The sequence below is a fragment of the Giraffa tippelskirchi genome, chromosome 4, assembly GCF_054371585.1.
Source record: "Giraffa tippelskirchi isolate mGirTip1 chromosome 4, T2T-mGirTip1v1.2.pri, whole genome shotgun sequence".
Lineage (NCBI taxonomy): Eukaryota > Metazoa > Chordata > Mammalia > Artiodactyla > Giraffidae > Giraffa > Giraffa tippelskirchi.
In genome coordinates, this window is record NC_137278.1 from 62,212,597 (window position 1) to 62,232,626 (window position 20,030).

The 20,030-nt window shown below is 35.8% G+C and overlaps 2 protein-coding genes across 21 annotated transcripts in view; one reads left to right on the forward strand and one right to left on the reverse strand.

Annotated features, from left to right (window-relative positions):
• Nucleotides 1–3,008, forward strand: part of FANCL (FA complementation group L) — an 84,527-nt gene extending 81,519 nt beyond the window's left edge. For 8 of the 11 annotated variants that reach the window (XM_081589465.1, XM_081589457.1, XM_081589464.1 and 5 more), the window contains 3 exons: nt 346–462; nt 2,052–2,123; nt 2,459–3,008. In XM_081589465.1, the coding sequence (XP_081445591.1) occupies nt 346–462; nt 2,052–2,123; nt 2,459–2,494 (225 nt within the window). In that variant the 3' untranslated portion in view covers nt 2,495–3,008. Of the gene's footprint in view, nt 1–345; nt 463–2,051; nt 2,175–2,458 lie in introns of those variants that run through there. The other 3 variants (XM_081589461.1, XM_081589459.1, XM_081589460.1) reach the window with 1 other exon arrangement.
• Nucleotides 2,531–20,030, reverse strand: part of VRK2 (VRK serine/threonine kinase 2) — a 95,295-nt gene continuing 77,795 nt past the window's right edge. For 3 of the 10 annotated variants that reach the window (XM_081589456.1, XM_081589454.1, XM_081589455.1), the window contains exons 10-14: nt 18,420–18,469; nt 14,286–14,452; nt 8,988–9,146; nt 4,199–4,236; nt 2,531–2,907 (exon numbers count right to left, since the gene is read on the reverse strand). In XM_081589456.1, coding sequence (XP_081445582.1) covers nt 4,225–4,236; nt 8,988–9,146; nt 14,286–14,452; nt 18,420–18,469 — 388 coding nt within the window. In that variant the 3' untranslated portion in view covers nt 2,531–2,907; nt 4,199–4,224. Of the gene's footprint in view, nt 2,908–4,198; nt 4,237–7,385; nt 7,433–8,987; nt 9,147–14,285; nt 14,453–16,391; nt 16,397–18,415; nt 18,470–20,030 lie in introns of all 10 variants that reach the window. The other 7 variants (XM_081589450.1, XM_081589446.1, XM_081589447.1 and 4 more) reach the window with 4 other exon arrangements.

Below are 20,030 nucleotides of genomic sequence, written 5' to 3' on the forward strand. Positions count from 1 at the left end.
TGTCCGACTCTTAGCGACCCCATGGACTGTAGCCTACCAGGCTCCTCCGTCCATGGGATTTTCCAGGCAAGAGTACTGGAGTGGGGTGCCATTGCCTTCTCCGTGTATATTATTTACTGGATGAAAAAGGAAGCCTTCTTTTGCAAATAGCTTTTCTAAGTTGTTAAACAGTGATGTGACTGTATTTTCTATAACATAGAAAATGTGACTATATTTTTTATAACATTTATAAAAATGTTATAAAAATTTAACATTATCTAACACCATATTCATTCTTTTACTTCACCTTGTGTATTCTTATTTCTTTTTTCCTCCCACCCATCCCCGAATATTTTTCTTTTGAAGGATTTTTCTATGGATTGTGGGATTTGTTATGCCTATCAGCTTGATGGTGCCATTCCTGATCAAGTGTGTGATAATTCACAGTGTGGCCAGTCGTTCCATTATATATGCTTATATGAGGTAAAAATAAAAAGATCACCAAGACTTAACAGCATAGGAAATACACATGTGAAATCTAAAATCTGTTTAGTCAGTAGTGATCTTCACTTTTGCCATTAGCTCCTTTACCATTCATTCCAAATGCCCTGTTTAATTTCTTCATGGTTACTGATGAACTTAGAAATGTCCTAAAGTATCCAAAAAGGGGGGACGTGTATCTAGATTCTATTCATGGACTTTTCATTGATGTATAACAAAGATTCTGATGGAACATTGGAATCTTTGTGTAAATATCTCATGTAACCACAATGTAGACTCAACCAAGTAGGACTAATGGTGGCAATAAAGTGAAAGGGAGCTACTACTACAGAGTACCTGTTAGTTTTCAGGCTATCTTTAAGTATAGAATAAATGTAATAATCCTACTTTTGATATTAAGAGTGCATTTTGTGATCTGAATATCTCACAACACTTAGTGACACTTTACTTACTATTTATTATATGTTAAGTCTGCTTTCATTCCTGTCTGCAGTCACTTGCTCTCTAGCATTTATTTTAGGGCACAGCAGACATATAATTAACCTTGTGTGCCTCTGTCTACAAAAACAACCTGTCATTCATTGTATAGTGCTTTCACTGTTCAAAGACTTCCTTAAAATCACCTCATGATTTTTGTGATTAGTGGCTGGTGCTATCTGCAGTTTAACAGTGAAGAATTTAGGTAGGGATGTCAATTTACCTTATATAAAATCATAAAATATGAGGTCTAATTATAGAGATACTCTTAAGGGAACATATGCTTTCTTTTGTAATAATGAAAATTCATTTAATTTTTAAAAATGGGTTGCCTCCTGCTTGTAATTAATGGGTTGAGAATTAACCCCACTACTGGTGATTAAGATCAGAATTAAGACCTAAATTTTCAAGAGCCTATGGTATCTTCTATAGCAGGAGTTCTTTTTTTTTTTTTTTTTTATTAAATAAATTTATTTATTTTAGTTGGGGGCTAATTACTTTACAATATTGTAGTAGTTTTTGCCATACATTGACATGAATCAGCCATGGGTTTACATGCGTTCCCCCTCTTGGACCCCCCTCCCACCTCCCTCCCCATCCCATCCCTCTGGGTCATCCCATTGCCCCAGCCCGGAGCATTTGTCTCATGCATCGAACCTGGAATGGTGTTGATGGGACGTTCTGGGAGAATAGCATTAAAACATGTATATTATCATAGGAGTTCTTAATTTGTGATTCATGGATTTAGGTTAGATCTGTGAACTCCATGGATTTGAACACACTATTTTTGTGTATGGCTGTTCTAGGGTAGAGAAGGTGCATACATTTTATCAGATTCTTAAAGGGGCCTGTAATTTGGTTATAAATCAGTGGTACAGACCTTAAAATCCATACTGGTTTCCCCTTGTTTTTCAGCATTTTAGTAGTTTGATATTGGCTCAGAAAATGTTCCTCTTACTCTTGCAAAAGAAAATTAAGAAGGCAAATCTTCTGGCATAATAATATAATGTACTCAAAAAGAATGAAATGATATTTGGAGTACCTGTAATCATGTTGACATTCCTCCTCTTTTCTTCTCTGTTTAAAATTTTCAGTGGTTGAGAGGACTAATGACTAGTAGACAGAGTTTTAACATCATATTTGGTGAATGTCCATATTGTAGTAAGGTAAGCAAATTATTTGTCACATTTCATAAAACTGTACCTAGCTTTCAGTAATGTGTTTTAGAAGATTTATATATATAGTACATATAGTATATAATTTTATAGTATATCAGTGTATATAAAACTTTTAGAAACATTTGTAAATTTATTTTAAAAAAATTTCTAAGATAAATTTGCTTCTATTAATATTTTAATTTACAGATTTCTCTTTTGATCAAAAATAGGTTAACCCCTTTTCTAGTTTTCCTAGATGATCTGAATCTTAAGTATTTTATCTTATTTATTCTTACCTATCATTATACCATTTCTAATATAAAGCATTCTTCTCTTTCTATAAGCCAATTACCTTGAAAATGTCTGGGAGAAAAGTCTGAAATAAGAATGCATCATTCCTGTGAAGAGCTAGAAACTTAAATTATCAAAAGGATTTTATTTGATAACTTCAGAGAAAATATAAAGCAAGACATACTAATATCAAAAGAAAAATAATGGTGAAGCCGTAATAACATATATCTGCTTTTATCTCTTCACTAAATGTAAACTGGGACACTGTAAACCAAAATCCTGTAGAACTATCTAATTCTGTGACCTCCATACCAGTTGTAGAAGTGTTTGTGTACCAAGATGGAGAGCTTGACTTGTTGAACATATCTGGATTGGTAAAATCTTCATGAGGTTCATAAAATGAATTTGGGAATTGTATATAGCTGGATTCGTGTGGAGAACTTTTTACATCATTTTGAAATTCTTGAGGCTCACAATATTTTTGTCTTCTTCTTGTGCTTTCCTATGAGAAAATACATATTTATTATGTGTTAAGTTTGAGTTATTCACGTATTTTAGTGTACTCTTTAAGAATGCTAAATAAAATGTGTTATATAAGATCAAGTTTTTGTGTGCTTTTTTATTTTTCCTGAGAAGTTTATTTTTAGGTTCTGGATTTTAAGTATTTATAAAGCATCAAACAATCAATCTGGTTAATTTGATTGGATCTTTTAAACCAAGAAGTAGGCTATTTCTTAAATAATTTATAATCTAAAAGTAGGATAGCATATGAAAATAACGATTTTTTGGCAAAAAAAAAAAAAACAGGCTTAATCTTATGGGGATAAGAACAGTCATAATTAGACGGCTTTTTGGTCAGTAACAATTAAAGATGCTAGAAGCACTGGAGCAAGATGGTTACTTGTGTACTGTGCAGCCACATAGAGTGGTATCAGCCAGTGGCCTGTCCTCTGTAGCTTCCTGCCCAAGCACCAGTATCCTCCCATAACAGACCTCAAGAAGACAGCTGGTAAAAATCTATTTCTGAGAAAAGATGCTCACTCTAATCTCCTATGCAAAAAGGAATCAGTCTATACAAGTTAGTTTTACTATGCCCAAAGAGAAGTCTTGAAGGCTCTTTGGCTTTTCCATTAAGAAATTACTGAGATAACTATAAACTACTGCTTGAGAGCTAAGAAAGTCACACGAATGAAAGTTTCCTAAAGTTTTGTCAGCTTAATTCACTAAAAAGGCAAAATGAGTTAATAGGTATTCCAGTAGGCAAATAAAGCATAGTTCTTTCACAAACAAATATACCATCAAATCATATTTCTAAAGGGTAAGAGCCACAGGTAAGCTAACAAACTGTATTTACATACAGCTTAACTTACATGTAGAAATGAATGATCTAGTTAGTCCCCATCTAGGTAAAAATAGAAGTCAACTATTGAAATTTCAAGACAGTCCTCTCCTGTGTGACCTATATACCTTGTCTCTCCTTAAGCAACAACAGATGATGTCAAATGGGAAAGCACTCATAAAAGGATTTAACCCCCACCCAGCTGTCTTCCTGAGAGCTCTGATTGGGAAAGACAATCTATGGTAGGATTGGAGAAGTGGCTCACTGCCTGCCTGTTTATGAGTAAAGTTTTATTGGTACACAGCCCTACTGACCACCACTACCTTGCATTAAGCAAGGGATAGCAAACAGGCAGCATCTCACATCCTCCTTACTAGAAAACATTGCTTTTAATAATTAACTGAGAACTACTAGACATAAATGGCAAAAGGCAAAAAAACTGGAAGAAACTCACATGTTCTTCAACACTACATCCATATCTCAGAATACCACCTAGCAATAAAAAAGGAATGAACTATCAATAGATGCAAAATTTGGATGGATCTCACAGACATTATGGGGAAAGAAATAAAGCAAATCTGAAGTTACCTAGTGTATAATTTGGTTTATACTGACATACTCAAAATGACAACATTACAGTGATGCAGAACAGACCAATGCTTTCCAGGGTTTGGGACTGGGGAGACCATGTCACTGTAAAGCAACATGAATACAGTTATCATTACCAGGATACTGAAGATATTAAAAGTATAAAAGAATATTATGAACTACACAGTGCTGACAGATTTGACAAGTTAAATGAAATGGACAAATTCCTTGAAAGATCAATTACCAAAACTGACATAAGAAAATCTAATAATCACTATATTTGTGACAGAGAGTAAATTCATAATTTAAAATTTTACAACAAAACTATAGACCTAGATAGTTTTCTTGCTAAACTCTCATTCATGAAAGACAAATCTTATTGAAACATTTTCTGAAAATAGATACTTCCCTCTAATGTAACCTTCATAGTGACTGGAAAACAAAACCACACAAGGATACTGAAACAGAAAATTACAGACCACTGTCTCTCATCAATGGAAATATAAAAAATCTATAATGGAAAAACAGCAAATTGAATTCAGTATGACAACACATCATAATTAAGTGGAGTTTGTTATACTAATAAAGATGAAAAATTATATGATCTGAACACATCCCTAAAGGCAACTTAATACCCATTCATGACTGAAATTTATTCTTCAGTAAACTAAATACAATGAAATTTCCTCAGCCTGATGATAAAAGGCATTTAGGAAAAATCTACAGCTAACATCATACTTAATGGTGAAAGAATGAATGCTTTCCCCCTAAAATGAGGAATATAAAATGGATGCCCACTCTCATTACTATATTGAATAGTCAATATAGTATTAGAGGTCCCAGCAGGTGTAGTAAGACATGAAAGAAATGAAAGACATATACATTAGGAAGAAAACTTTCAGAAAACATGATTGATTAAAAAATCCTACAGATACAAAAGAACTACTAGAACTAATGAAGTGAATTGCAGGAAGATCTCAAGACAGAAGGGCATTCAAATTTTATTTCTATATACCAGCAACAAATAACTGTAATATGAAGTTTCTGAAAAATGACATTTACAATAGGATTAAAAACCAAAATAGTGAGAGGTCATTTTAATGGAAGCAGTGTAGGATATCTACACTAAAAAACATTGTTTAAAGAAACAAATGGAGAGAAGTGTCAAGTTCTTGCATTGGAGAATTCAATGTTGTTTGGACTTCAGTTCCCTTTAGACTGATCTTTAGATTCATAGTAGTCCCAATTAAAATCCCACTGTGCTGTTTAGTGGAAATTGACAAGATGATTCTTAAATTTTATGAAGGGGACCAGGATCTAAAATGGCCATGGCATCTTTGAAGAAAGGGGTTAAAGGACTACCTGATCTCAGAACTAAGGATAAACAAATACACTGATCGAAAAGAGAGTCTAGAAATAGACCCATGTTTATACAGTCAGCTGAGTTCTGAAAAGGGCTCCAAAGAAATTTAATTAGGAAAATCTTTTTAAGTACTCTGGGACTTCCCTGGTGGCCCACTGGCTAAGATTCTGTGCTCCCAAAGCAGGAGGCCTGGGTTTGATTCCTGGTCAGGGAACTAGATTCCACATGCCACAACTAAGACCCAGTACAGCCAAATAAATATTAAAGAAACAGTGCTGGGATAACTGGCTTTCAACACTGAAAAAATGAATGTCAACCTCTGTGTCATACCATACCCAATAGATTTGAGATGGCTCATAGACCCAAATATGAATGCTAAAACTATAGACCTTCTAAAAGATATCAAAATAACTTTGTGATCTTCAAGTAGGCAAATTGATACACTGAATTTCAAATAAAAACAAGTAGTTTCTGTTCATAAAAGACTAAATAAATAGGCAGGATGCACACGAGAACATTTCTGCAATACAGATACTGAACAGGGGATGTGGAATATGTAGAGAATTCCTACAACTTAAAAACAATTATCCAAATAAAAGATAAAAACACTTGAAAGGGCACTTCACAAAAGAAGATATATGAGTGGACAGTCAGCACAGGAAAAGGTGCTCACCATGATTAGTTATCAGGTAAATGATAATTGGAATCACTATGAGATACTAATACACACACTATAATGGCTAGAAAGACTGAAACACCAACTAGTGGGGAGGGAGGATGTGGAATGGCTGGAATTTGCATACATTATTGGTGGGAGTATAAAATGGCAAGTATCTGTTAGCTTTTTATAATGTTGAACATACATCTCTCCTGCTACCCAGCAATTCCACTTCTCAGGACAAACAGAACATATCCATAGAAGGACTTGTGTCATAACTGCAGACAGTCACTGTGGCCATGAAATTAAAAGACGCTTGCTCCTTGGAAGGAAAACTATGATAAACTCAGACAGCATATTAAAAAGCAGAGACATCACTTTGCTGACAAAAGTCCACATAGTTAAGCTATGGTTTTCTCAGTAGGCATGTATGGATGTGAGAGCTGGACCATAAAGAAGGCTGAGTGCCAAAGAACATGCTTTTGAACTGTGGTGCTGGAGAAGACTCTTGAGAATACCTTGGACAGCAAGATCAAAGCAGTCAGTCCTAAAGGAAATCAATCCTGAATGTTCATTGGAAGGACTGATGCTGAAGCTGAAACTCCAGTACTTTGGCCACCTGATGCGAAGAGCTGACTCATTGGAAAAGACCCTGATGCTGGGAAAGATCAGGAAAAGGGCAGGAGGAGAAGGGGACCACAGAGGATGAGATGGTTAGATAGCATCACTGACTCAATTACATGAGTTTGAGCAAACTCTGGGAGATAGTGAGGGACAGAGGAGCCTGGGGTGCTGTACTCCATGCAGTCAGAGTCTGACACTACTTAGCAACTGAACAACAACAAGAAGTGTTAGGGGAAGCCCAGGTGCCCACTAATAGAATGTATATACAAATTATGATGTAACTATACAATGGAGTATTACTCAACACGAAAAAGAACAAATTATTGGTGGGTGCAATAATATGGAGAAATTTCAAGAAACCATGCTGAGTGAAAGAAGCTAGAAAAGAGGGCATACCATATGACTTACATGTATGTGAGGGGCTTCCCTGGTTGCTCAGATGGTAGAGAATCTGCCTGCAACGCAGGAGACCCAGATTTAAACAAAACTAAATTTAGTGACAAAAATCAGAATATAAGAAGTTGTCTCTGAGGGAAGGGGACTGACTGAGAAAAGAAACAAAGAACTTTCAGGAGTGATAAAATCTATACACACCTATCACATTACCACCCCAATTAAAACAAATCCATTTCTTTTCTTGGAATGTGGGCATCAGTATTTTTATATCCCTCTCTACTACATACTCAAGTGATACCAGTGCCCATTAAGGGTTGAAAAAGAGCACTCAAGAATCTCTCAATTTTGTCACTGAGTAATATTTGTCTTTTATAAATGGGAACTATAAAACTATAAAATTTTATAAATGGGTACTTCTATTCACTTGAAGTAGATTATTATCAATTTAAAAAGAAAACAAATGATGCTATCATTGTTTTGTAACAGAAAAAATGCAAGAGACTCCTATTAGTACTAAAAAAGCATCTCTCTCTCTCTAGATAAACTTATAGGCTTGCTGGTACATAAGAAATGCGTACCTAGTATGCTTCTAATTTTTGCCTTGGCTGCCAAGAAGTTCAGAGGCAAATTCAGTGCTCACTTTAGCAATTAACATCCCAGTTGGCTGATTAACCAATTTGTTTTTCTTTCTTTGGGTGGGGGGAGAAATAGGAGGAGGGGGCATTAAATTATTTTGTTTCATATTGTAAACTACCTCAAGTCATTTGGGGAAAATGATGTTATTTAAATAATAAAATGTTGGCTGTTCTGGGAAAAAATGTTTTGACTGCAGATATAAATACCTTGTATGCCTCTTGTCAAAAAAGGTTAAATTAGGAAAGATTTGCTGTTGCTTGAATGAGTCATCTGCTAGAGGTGAGTCACTAGCCAAAGAAATGATTGGATGATATAAAAAAATATGTCATTTAAAAATACAACTGGACTTCTCTGGTGGTCCAGTGGTTAAGAATCTGCCTGCCAATGCAGGGGACAGGGGTTCAATCCATGGTCCAGTAAGATTCCACATGCCTTGAGGAAATAGCCCGTGTGCCTTCGAGCCTGTGAACCACAATGAGAGAAGCCACCACAATGAGAAGCCCACAGCTCACCAGAACTAGAGAGCAATCCCTACTCACTGCACTAGAAAAAGCTGGCGCACAGCAAGGACGACCCAGTGCAGCCAAAAATAGGTAAATAACAGTAAATACAACCACAGTGACAGGGACACTCTCACATCTGCTGATGAGCTGGACATTGGAGGAGTCTATGTAAAAGTGTGGAATACGGTGAGCCCCTCAGGGATCACAGACAGCATAACAAATTCAAGTGCATTTCATTACATTCTCAGGCTGAAGAAAGAATCAGATCTGCATGCAAAGGTGCTCACTGTCATTCTGTTTCTGTGATAACTGGTACTGGCTGCTTTGGTTTTATCTGCTGGAGAGGATATTTTCTGTCCTTTCTTATTTAGTGCAACTGTACAACCTTGGTCCTCAGGAGAAAAGAAAAGTCTTTATTCCCAAAGGGCATATTCTAATGTAACCTTAAGGAAGACAACAAGAAAACACCTCTTACCTGCACTGTTTCACTGTTAAACAATCCAGTCAGCTTCTCCTTTTGCACTTTTCTCCTTGCTGCACGGGACTCAGCACTTCTCTCACTGTGGCCTTTTTTTTCTATTAACGTATTCTGCACCTGATAGACCTGTTTTGCTGCAGCCTTTCGTGAATCAACCTGTTGACACACAGGAAATAATGACATAGACAATGAAAACTTTTGACATTTGTAAAAGAAAACTGCATTCATGTCCAGATTCTTGAAAACCCTATACTTGCCAATCTTTGAAAAAAGGAAGAAATAAAGAGGAAACCAACAAATGGAAGTTACAGAAAAATAGAGTAGTTGGCAAGATCCAGGCCTATTCTCATCAATAGGACAAGACCAATTAAAATTAGTGTCACTGTTGTGCACTCTTTAGAAATTATCTCTACAGATAACTTGCTTATTGAAAACTGCATTTTTTACAGAAAACTGTCACATTTTAAAACTGCACATGAATTCATTATTAACCTTTGCTGGGAGTGGATCCAGTACATCTTTTCAGTTTAAATTCTTATTAATTAGAATCTTAGTTTCCTATCATTGAAGTGAGCCTAATTAATGTGAACATATAAAAGGAGCTTATGATATTGCTTACTTTTTTATACAGGTAATTTAACCTTTGAACAGATGAATAACAGTCCATGTCATCTAATTCTGTGTACCAGTATCAGAGGTTAAATTCTATAACAAGCTTGCTGTCTCTAAGGTTTCTTTTTCACACCATGCTGTTATCTGGGGGATGACTGACTCTCAGTAACCTTGAAGGAGACACAGAAATAGAAGGGCAGCTCCCACAATACAGTTGGAAGATTGAAAGCCACAGTGAAGATCCTTATGTGAAGTATTTGTTCAGCAGCTTCATGTTTACAGCAGCTGAAAGTGCCATCACCTTTTTTTCATGGGTTAAATAGGGGGCAAAAGATAGGAACAGTACAAGGGGAAATAATGGAGTAGCCAGTGCCAAACTAGAGAATGAATTACATTGGCTGGGCAAGCAGAGCCTTAATTTGTAGTCTCTCATTTTTTAGCTTCTATTGCCAAGTGTGTTCCCTCTTCCCCTTTAAAATATGCTGGTGGTTTGTGGCTAGGTTTAAGCTGTCACAACACCATTCTTTATTCACCCCTCCTCTCGGATCCCAGGTTCTCAAAGGGTAGCAAAGCCACTGCTTCTCAGTAACCTGAAAATTGGAATTGCTGTCTTATCACTCAGGGGTTCTTTATTTCTATCACTCAACTCTCTCCAACTCCTAGGAAAATGCATGTGTAACCACCTTCTGAGCCAGTTTTCCATTGAAGTCATCTTGGTAATAAATGCCCATCATACCATGAGTGTGAAACAAAGGGTTTCCCAAGGCTGCTGTACACAGTTCTATCCTAATAAAATGCTGAGTTGCCAATCATCATGAAATGTGTTCTGTGACATAAAGGATTATTTGAGATATTAATTGATGATTTCGGTGCCTCTTGTATGCTAGGCACTTTAGATATGACAGTTTTGGACCCAGGAGCCTCTGATGCACAAACAAAATTTGTTCTAATATATTCAGTCCTCTGTGAGGCCTCCTGGAAGGGATAGTGCCTTCCTGGATCTCCTGTCAGTTGGCTAGATGGTTAAGTTGTGCTTCCGTGAGCACTTCTAGCTGATAAACAAAATGATCCAGTTTATGGGAAATTTCTATTTCCAGGGAAACTTTTAAAATCCTAAGAGCAAAGTGGGATCATGAAGTTTAACCCTTAATTGTGAACAGAGTATAACTTTTTCTCAAAGATATAAAGCTATGTATAGAAAACACTCTGGATATCTCACATAATCAAAAAGAAGGACACTATCCAAACGTGTGTCACTTTCCAGAAAGTGGCTACTCAAATAAGGTAATTTTTATTTAATTTTCCGTTGACACTTCACATTGTTTTACAAAATAAGGAATACTTTTATACTCCTAAAATTCAATAAGCAAAAGTATGCTTATAATTAAGAATTTATATGCTACTTTTTCTCACACAGAAAATAAATATGAAGACAAGTTTAATAGAATTATTTTGGGATGTAAAGCTCAAGAAAGAAATCTGTACACTTTTAAGGTCAATACAAAGATTACTACTACCCATAATAATTTATTTACCCCTGGATTTGCTATGCAAACCTCAGATTTAGGGTGAAAGAAGGAACAAACTTCTTCTTGCCTGAAATGTCAGATAGCTTGAATATTTTAAACTATGACCTATAGCTACTCCTTGCCTCCATAAGCATTCTTACTGAATATGGTTTCCTTCAGCGAATTCTGGACATGACATCCCAATGGATGGCATAAATAGACTGAGGTGGCCCTGATCATCGATTCTTCTAATTCAACTCATTTCAGCTATGCCTACTGTCACCTTGATTGAGGCAAATACCTCCAAAGATTTGCTTTTCAGGACAAAATATCAATATCTCCACCAGCTTAACAAAAGTTTACTTCCAGTTATTTCCAGTAATAGTATTTGAGGATTTCAAGAAGGCAGCTCAGTTTATAGGGAACAGTTTATGATGCCTAGTATTGGAAAAATCCTTTCCTCCCTCCTTTTTTTTTTCCCCCCAAAATGCTATAAGTTTCTAAGATTCTTATGGTGATATGCTATTTTCCCATACCTAACCAAAACATTTTTGTTATAACTACTAAATTTAAAGGTACAACTGGGACCTCCCTGATCGTCCAGTGGTCAAGAGTTCCCCTTTCCAATGCAGGGAATGTGGGTCTCATCCTTGGTCAGGGAACATGCCTTCAGGGGAACTAAGCCCGTGTGCTGCAACTACTGAGCCCGTGCACCTCAACTAGAGAGCCTGCAAACTGCAGAGTCCACACACTCTGGAGCCCACACAACACAACTGGAGAGAAACCCTGCAGCCCTACTGAAGAGCCCGCAAAGATTCCTCGTGCCACAAATAAGATCTGACACCGCCAAAAATAAATATTTAAAAAATAAAAAAAGGCACAAAGCAAGCTAAGGGAAATAACACTTAAAAATTAAATATTCGTAACTTTCGTTTGAAGACTGAATTAGAAACATTTTATTTATTTAATTATATATGTTTCCTGGTCTACTGACTTCTTTTTTTCAAGAATCTTTGTCCAAAAAGCACAAGTCTAGAGTTCATTATTTATTCTGTTAAATAATTAGGTCCACGTATAGAGTAACAAGAAATGTTCTTAGTTGCTGATAGGGGAATTCTGTCTAAAAAGAGAGAAATTTGGGGCCATGTGATTGATATTCATTCTGGACTTAAAAATTCAGGAGAACTGAGTTCAGGACAGTTTATATTATCATACTGTGTTTTTGATCATCATCAAGTTTGGATTTTGCAGCACTTCAAAATTTGTAAACTTAATTTAAAAATAAAAAGATACTTAAGGTGTGGTCACATACTATATACTATAATTATATATAATTATTAAATATATTAGTGTCCTCAAAATACTAGAGAAATAAAGTCAATGTTCAATAAATATTGATCTGCTATGAAATATATCCCAATGTCTATATATTGAGGCTGATCCAACAGAAATTAAAGTCTTAAGAATGCACATTATCCTTAATGTTTTCTTTTTACTCATAATCCAAGTACTCTAATCAAAACGGAAATACAATATTTTTGATTGAGGCTCACTGGAAAAAAATGTTTTATGTTCTATCCCTGCATATAAAAAATGGTTTCACAGCAAACCATTGAATTTGATGAAACTGAAAATTCTGGTGGATAATAATTAGAATTTTATATCAGAGGATATAGCTATCAGTTTTTTAAATGGCTTCTTTTATATTTCAATTAAGTTTATGAAACTAAAAAACTACAAAAAGGAAAAAATCTACTTAAATTAGTGTAGATTAAGTGGTGACCATTATTGCAAGGGAAATACTATGTCAAGGAAATGGCTCTTTGTTTTGTTGCAAAAGTGATAAAAACACAAAAGTCAATAAAACTGTTAAAATAAGTCTCAGTAATTACCGAGATCAAAATCCAGTGGCTTTTTATTAAACATGAACTTTTGTTCTGCCTTCTGCAATACGTAAATAGTGCTGACAATTGGTTTGTGAGGCGCTTGCTACAATAAAATGTAATTGTATCATGAGAGAAAGGTGACAATCAGGAGATCATGAAAAAATTACATATTCTCACTGGTAGTTAATTAGCCATGCAAAACCTCCTCAAACAGATATTCTCTTCTATTAGGAATGATTACTATGCAGGCCTACAGATGTCAATACCACAGTCATTCAAATACTTCTTTCCCTACTAATTGAAGGTTGTAAAGCTCTGGTGCCAAGGTTTTGCTTCCAAAGAGCTAATTTATGACTAGAAGGATATTTTATGTCTTCAGTTGCAGCAGCTACAAAATTCAGCAAATCAGAACCATCTGTGCACTGATACTTGACTCACCATTCATCGAGCAGCCTATCAGTCACATTAGTTTGCATCTTGCATTCTTGGCTCGTGAACACTTATGATGATCCAAAGTTCAGAAGAAATATTAAAAATGAATGGCATCCTGACCCTACCCCAAGGTACATGCATCAGGAAACAAAGCCCTCCCCATTTTTTTTTTTGCACATGAGCAGTGTCACGGCAGGGCTGAACATCTAGCTGCCTGTCCAGTAATGTTGATAGCAGTCTCAGGTTTCCCTCATCCTCTTAAAAAATGTTTCAAGTTTTAATTCTTCTGTGTTCTTTCCAGTTCTAATTCTTTTTTTAATTTTTAGTGCTGCTGTGAGGGAGTCAGTTGGAAGATAAAGTGGAAGGCAAAACTTTAAAAAATAACTTATTTCAAAAACTGTTTTTACAGATTGAAATATCAGCACATAAAAATAACCTGGTAAAATCTAAGAATATTATTATTACCACCAAATTATGGATGAACGAGTAAGCAAAAGCAGAGGGATGACTAAAGAAAATCTGAAGGAAAACAGCAGAAAAAAAAAAAAAAAGATTTTTCATGAATAAATTTGGATTAGCCTTTAATATCTTACTCTAGTACTATCTCTGTGATATTAGTGACTGCTTTATTTATTTAATAATACACAACAGGGCACACAGGTTCTACTATTTTTCTCTAAAAGACAAGTCAAAGGGACTTTCAGGAAAATTTCTTGGAGCTCAGTTAGAGGATACAGGAATTAGAAATTATAAGTAAGAAACAGGACTGTCAGACTCATTCTAACACCTAAAACAACTTCATTTGGTAGATAGGCTTCACAGAAGGTCATCACTGAATTGCAGGAACTATTACTTACCTTTTGATTGTCTGGAGCATGCATATTTAAGCTCTCTCCTTTAGTGCAAAACTCCAGTGGTCCTAAAGGTATTCCACTTGGGTTCAGAATTCTCTTTAGCATTTGATAGTCTGGCTTTTCATCATATGCTAAATTACGAGCACATACCAAATACTGGGCTATTTCACCTGTAAAGTATTAAATTGTTTTAATATGTCATTCATAATAGACAAAAGTTGTCAAGACTTCAATATTCTCAAAATCTCAGTTGTTTTTCTCTTACACAAGAATGTGCATGTGTATACATACACCCTCCATGAAGAAACTAAGAATGAACAACTCAATGTAAAGTACTTTTTAAATGATATCCAAACTTGACTGTCATGCAGTGACCTACAGATTTGACAAGATGGAGAAACAGGTGGGCTTTTATTTACATGTCTTTGTTGATAAAGTTTGTAATTCACTCATCAAAGGAAGCCATTTTAAAATTATACTTAGTGATTTGAATTTATGGGGTGCAACTACTAAGAATTACGTGAATAACAGACTAGCCATGCTTCACACTTTTTTCCTAAAGTTTTCAAAATTCAGTTAAAAATAAGTTTTTTTGAAGTTTTAAAAACTCAGTTAAGAGTACTTACTATAAACCTCCTTAAAGGAAAAAAAAATTACTGAAAATTTTAATTAAGGCTTTGATTTTGAGATTACAACAGCACATTTAGAAATGACCCTCAATTCTATGGTTTTAGCCATGACTGACTTTAGAATTTGCCGACCCTCACTCAGGTCTCCCATACCAATCCAGACCAGTGCAATCACAGTATAATCTTTCTGATTTAGAGCACAAGGATGAGAAGTTGCCATCTTCTATTTCTTCTCTTCCCCAGAATGGTGTAGTAATCTCCCCACAAGAAAAAAAGTTGTGAACTACAAACTTCTAAATACATTCAGCACGAACAGAATCCGTAACCAAAATGATGAATACAGCCACTGTAAAACAAATGTAGTTTGCATTTTTGCTTCAGGTGGAGGTTCAATCTGAGATACAAGTAAGTGATAATACCATACACTGTTTAAAAACTGGCATGTTTTCATTTGTTCAAAGATGTTTATACTCCATAAACTAGTTTTTACAAGGCTTTCCTCTTCAAAAACTTGTTACTAACCCAGACACACGGAGCTCTTACTTTCTCACTAAGTTGTTTATATCCTATGGTGGGGAAGTCGGGGAAGCTTCGTGAGTTGGAAGAAGTAACTTCCTAAATTTTTGCTCCCCTCCAGGTCTACCTCCTTTCAAGCAGGGAAGTGCAGAGACACCGAGTATCACTCCCTACAGGGAAAAATTTGAAAAGGAATAGTCATCATCTCTCCCCCCAAGGAATGTGAGAGAGTAACCATTTTACACTGTATTGTCCACAACTGTTTTCTAGGAGCATAAGGTTACTATGGCTAAACTGAAAACTCTTGGCTCCAAAGTTTGATTTTTTTTGGCATTTTGGAAACTGTGGCAATTATGCAACCTCCTTTTTTCCTCTTGAATGTATAAGACGTCAAAATTCTGTTACCTAGCATTTGCTCGACCAGGTATCTATAACTAGCAAGTGCTATAGCTTCATCAAAGTTATATCTCATGTTTCCAGAAGCCCTTTAGGGGGCACCCAATTCTTGAAGAGATGAACAAAACAAAAAAAGATTAAATTATATTCACTACCATTTTAATATAAATATTAATGTAAATATTCTGCTGTTCTTTGTTCAAGATTGGTAAAGCTGAGTTTGGTATACATCATGCTGTGCTTAGTTGCTCAGTCGTGTCCAACTCTTTGAGACCTCATGGACTATAGCGTGCCAGGATCCTCTGTCCATGGGGATTCTTCAGGAAAGAATACTGGAGTGAGTTGCCATGCCCTCCTCCAGGGAATCTTCCTGTCCCAGGAATTGAACCAGAGTTTCCTGCATTGCAGGTGGATTCTTTACCAGCTGAGCTACCAGGGAAGCCCTACAACTGTATTAACCAGAATATCCCAAATGGAGAAGAGAGCTGAATATGTGGATATGCTGGGCACAGTTTTCCAAATCACTGTTAGAAGACAACGGAAGACTCCTGGTGCTCTACCAGTTGACTGCAGCTGTGCTGGAAAGCCTTCGTGGGGCTGGGCTCTAAGAAAATGAGGTACCATGAGGTAGGAAAGGAAGAAAAAGAGAAGAGCCACCTCTGTTACGAATTTATTATGATAAACCTGATGCTCAGACAATTGTGATATAGTACTGGTTTTAAATGTTAGCCTTTCAAGATCTAGATTTATTATATTAGGTACACCTTTTAATTTACTAGCATATTTCCAGAGCTATAAAACAAAATGCTTTGAGTAGTAAGAAATTATGATATTCTTGATCATCTGCTTTTTAAGCTAGTAAAATATTAAGTATCATTACTGACTATCATTTCAAGAGACAGAAACTTTTGAAACTATTGTTATTACACTGAGTGGGACATGCATGCTGCAAACTTCTCAGCTGTTTTATATCATAGAATGTCTTAGTAACAAACCTTTTGTAAATCAGATTAATTCTCATGCTTAATACCCACTCTCCTAAGCACAAACAACTTGAGACCTTCAGTTAATCATAAAGTTTCAACATTCTGTGCTTTAAAAATAGAAATCTGCATTTTATAAAATAACAGTATAGACTCAAACAAATGGTTTGTACTGAAAAAGAGTAGCCTGGCACTCCTCCTACCATTTCTCATTACTCAAATCTCATCTCTAGCAACAGCAGTGTCCCAGGATACACACTGGTCCATAGGCATTTATTGTGTATGATTCAGGGCACCTGGGCTTTCTTTTCTAATCCTAAACTCAACAGTTTACTTTTTAGGCAGAAGGGACAATAAAAGACAGATACATAATTTAAAATTTTTTTTTTTTTTAACATTTCACCTCTCTTTTTGCTGTCTTATTGAGTAAAATGAAAGCTGTACGATTTGGTAAAAATGCCAATAAGAATATTAGCCAAAAATGAATATTGGCATATTGAGTGAGTTACTCAGTGCAGTTACATAAACAAAAAGCTTTCATCTTGCAGCCTATCCCCACCAATGAGAATACTACTGTTCCATTTGTCTTGCTCCAACAGAAGGAAAGGGACTACAGAGAGTGAAGAAGCAGCAAGACTCATATGGGGCAGACTTACGGGACTTGGGAAATGGAAGTGGGAAAGCATGACTGGTTTATTTGTTTCCTATGGAAATGAAAATTCTGGTTTCTGGTCAAAGAAGGGCTGTAAATATAAGTTTAAAATGATTTAACTCTACTTTCAAACTCTCATGTGGAAACTGATACTATTTGACCTTCTCTAGACAGTCAGTGTACATATTTACTTTCATAAGTCAGCTAAAAGCTAACTGAAATTACCCGATACAAATAGAGATCAAGATTCACTCTGCTTATCGTCTCGGAAAGAAAGCAAACTGGACGACAGAAGCAGGCTCTGTTCTGTGAGGCAATCTAACTCAGCTGTTAAATTGGGGCTGAACAATGTGCCATGCAGCACTTGGGTAATTCTGAATCACCCTGCTATTTTTACTGACAGCGCTACCAATTAAAGAATTCCAAAACGGTCTATACTAACATGAAAGAGAAACCCGTTAAATGAAATATACTCTGACTCCCCAGGTCATATGCCTTACCAAACCAAAAAAAAATTTTTTTCAGGTTGCTGGGTCAGACTATAATCCAGGTCTAAACAGCATTCAAATGTTTAATGGTTTGCTTTTTTAAATTATTAATTGGAAGTAGTCTTTCCTTAGATCAACTTTATCTTCAGAGAAACAAAACCAGAAAATCCACTCTAGAAATACCAGATATAGTAGACCACTGAACCTGTGCACAATTCCCCAAACATGTATCTGAAAGAAAGCAGTGCCATTAGCAAAGCTGAGAACACTCTCTGAGCAAGTTCTTGCAGCATTCTTGTGTCCTAATGAAAAGAGGATCTAAAAGTTCTCTTCTCTAGCAACCTATTTGGAACCATGGGGGTTTCTTCCCACCACTGTGGGAAGCGGATTGGGTGCAGAAAAAGTGACAAGAGTGACACATGCAGTGACCTGGAAATCCTGCAGGGGGAGGTAGATGTTATCATTTGACTTACTTCCCGAAGGAGCCCACTGAAGCACCGACTCAGGGAGCTCATCCAACAGACTGAAACAAAGGAGAGGAAGGCACAGTGAATTTGTTTGCAATCCTGTGAAATGTTGTTTTGATCAGAAAACAAAACTTGTTGATGGGTCACTAATAGTGTGACTTTCCATACTTTTTTTTCCTACCCACCTATAAAGGATAAGAGGATAAGTGGACAGGGGAGATCCCTCAAATCTCACTGATCAATTTTATATCAATCACCTAGAAACTAAACATAGAATTACAGTATAAATTCTTTAATACAAGGTCTGTATATGCAAATGTAGAAGTAGGGATACGTGGTTTTTCTATAAAAACCTCAAGAAAAAGATATGTGGAAAAATTTTACCTGGATTTTCAAGATATTTCTCCTCAGGTATTTACCACTGGGAAGAAGTAAATTATTTCCTTTTTATATTGTTCTCCACTGGACAGTTGTTTTATGCTATGCTATCCCTGGTGGCTCAGATGGTAAAGAATCCATCTGCAATGTGGGAGACCTGCGTTGGATCTCTGGGTTCGGAAGATCCCCTGGAGGAGGGCACAGCAACCCTCTCCAGTATTCTTGCCTGGAGAATCCCCATGGACACAGGAGCCTGGCGGGCTACAGTCTTTGCGGGGTCACAAAGAGTTGAACACAGAACTGACCAACGAAGCACAAGATTAAACAGATAAACAAGAAATAGCCCCCCAAAACCCCATTATTCTAAGACTTTCCAGTGTTTTAGACTGAACAAGTACAAATCTCTAAAGCTGCTTCAGCCACAAATATATAAACACTCAACTAAAACTACTGATATGAATGATTCACAAACTCAGGCATAGGCACAATTGCAACAGTAAATGTACTGATCTAATATTACCTGATGTCAGGAACATAAAGGATGTAAGGGAGATACAGTAATATGGTTGAATATGAAAGCTTGCTCTTATTGGGAAATTCAGTGCTATGCCTTCTCAGCAAGTTGAATAAATTATGATTATGTACTACATAAGAAATTTGAACATATCTATATCATAATGGATATATATATCTTATTAACATACATATATATGTCTTAATTATAAATTTCATAATACAATACTAGCTTTATTGGTCAATAGGTTTATGCTATTAATAGGCCAAAATAAATATATTAACACATGCAAGGGATTAAAAATATAAATAGGGATTATGTTTATTAGCATTATGTTTTATTATTTATATGATACCCTATTACCTTCAAATATATACATGCAGGCATATTCATTAAAGAGATCTACAATGAACACATCTATATATGCATATTGATAAAAGACCAAAACAAATATTTGTAAGTCTGTGAATATCTATAAGTCTTGTGAAAAGAAAAACATATATATATTATCATCAGAATTAATATGCTAGTTTTTTTAAATAAAGCATTTTATTTAAATTAGATAAATTGAAGTGGGAAACTGGAAACCAAGAGTGCTTACATGTGCCCATTACTATGCTTTGACTCTGACTCATATATTGAAGAGTATTAGTTACATGAGGGTTAGATGGACACATCAGTCACTGCAGTAATTAAATGATGAGATTGTTCTAATGCTAACATAA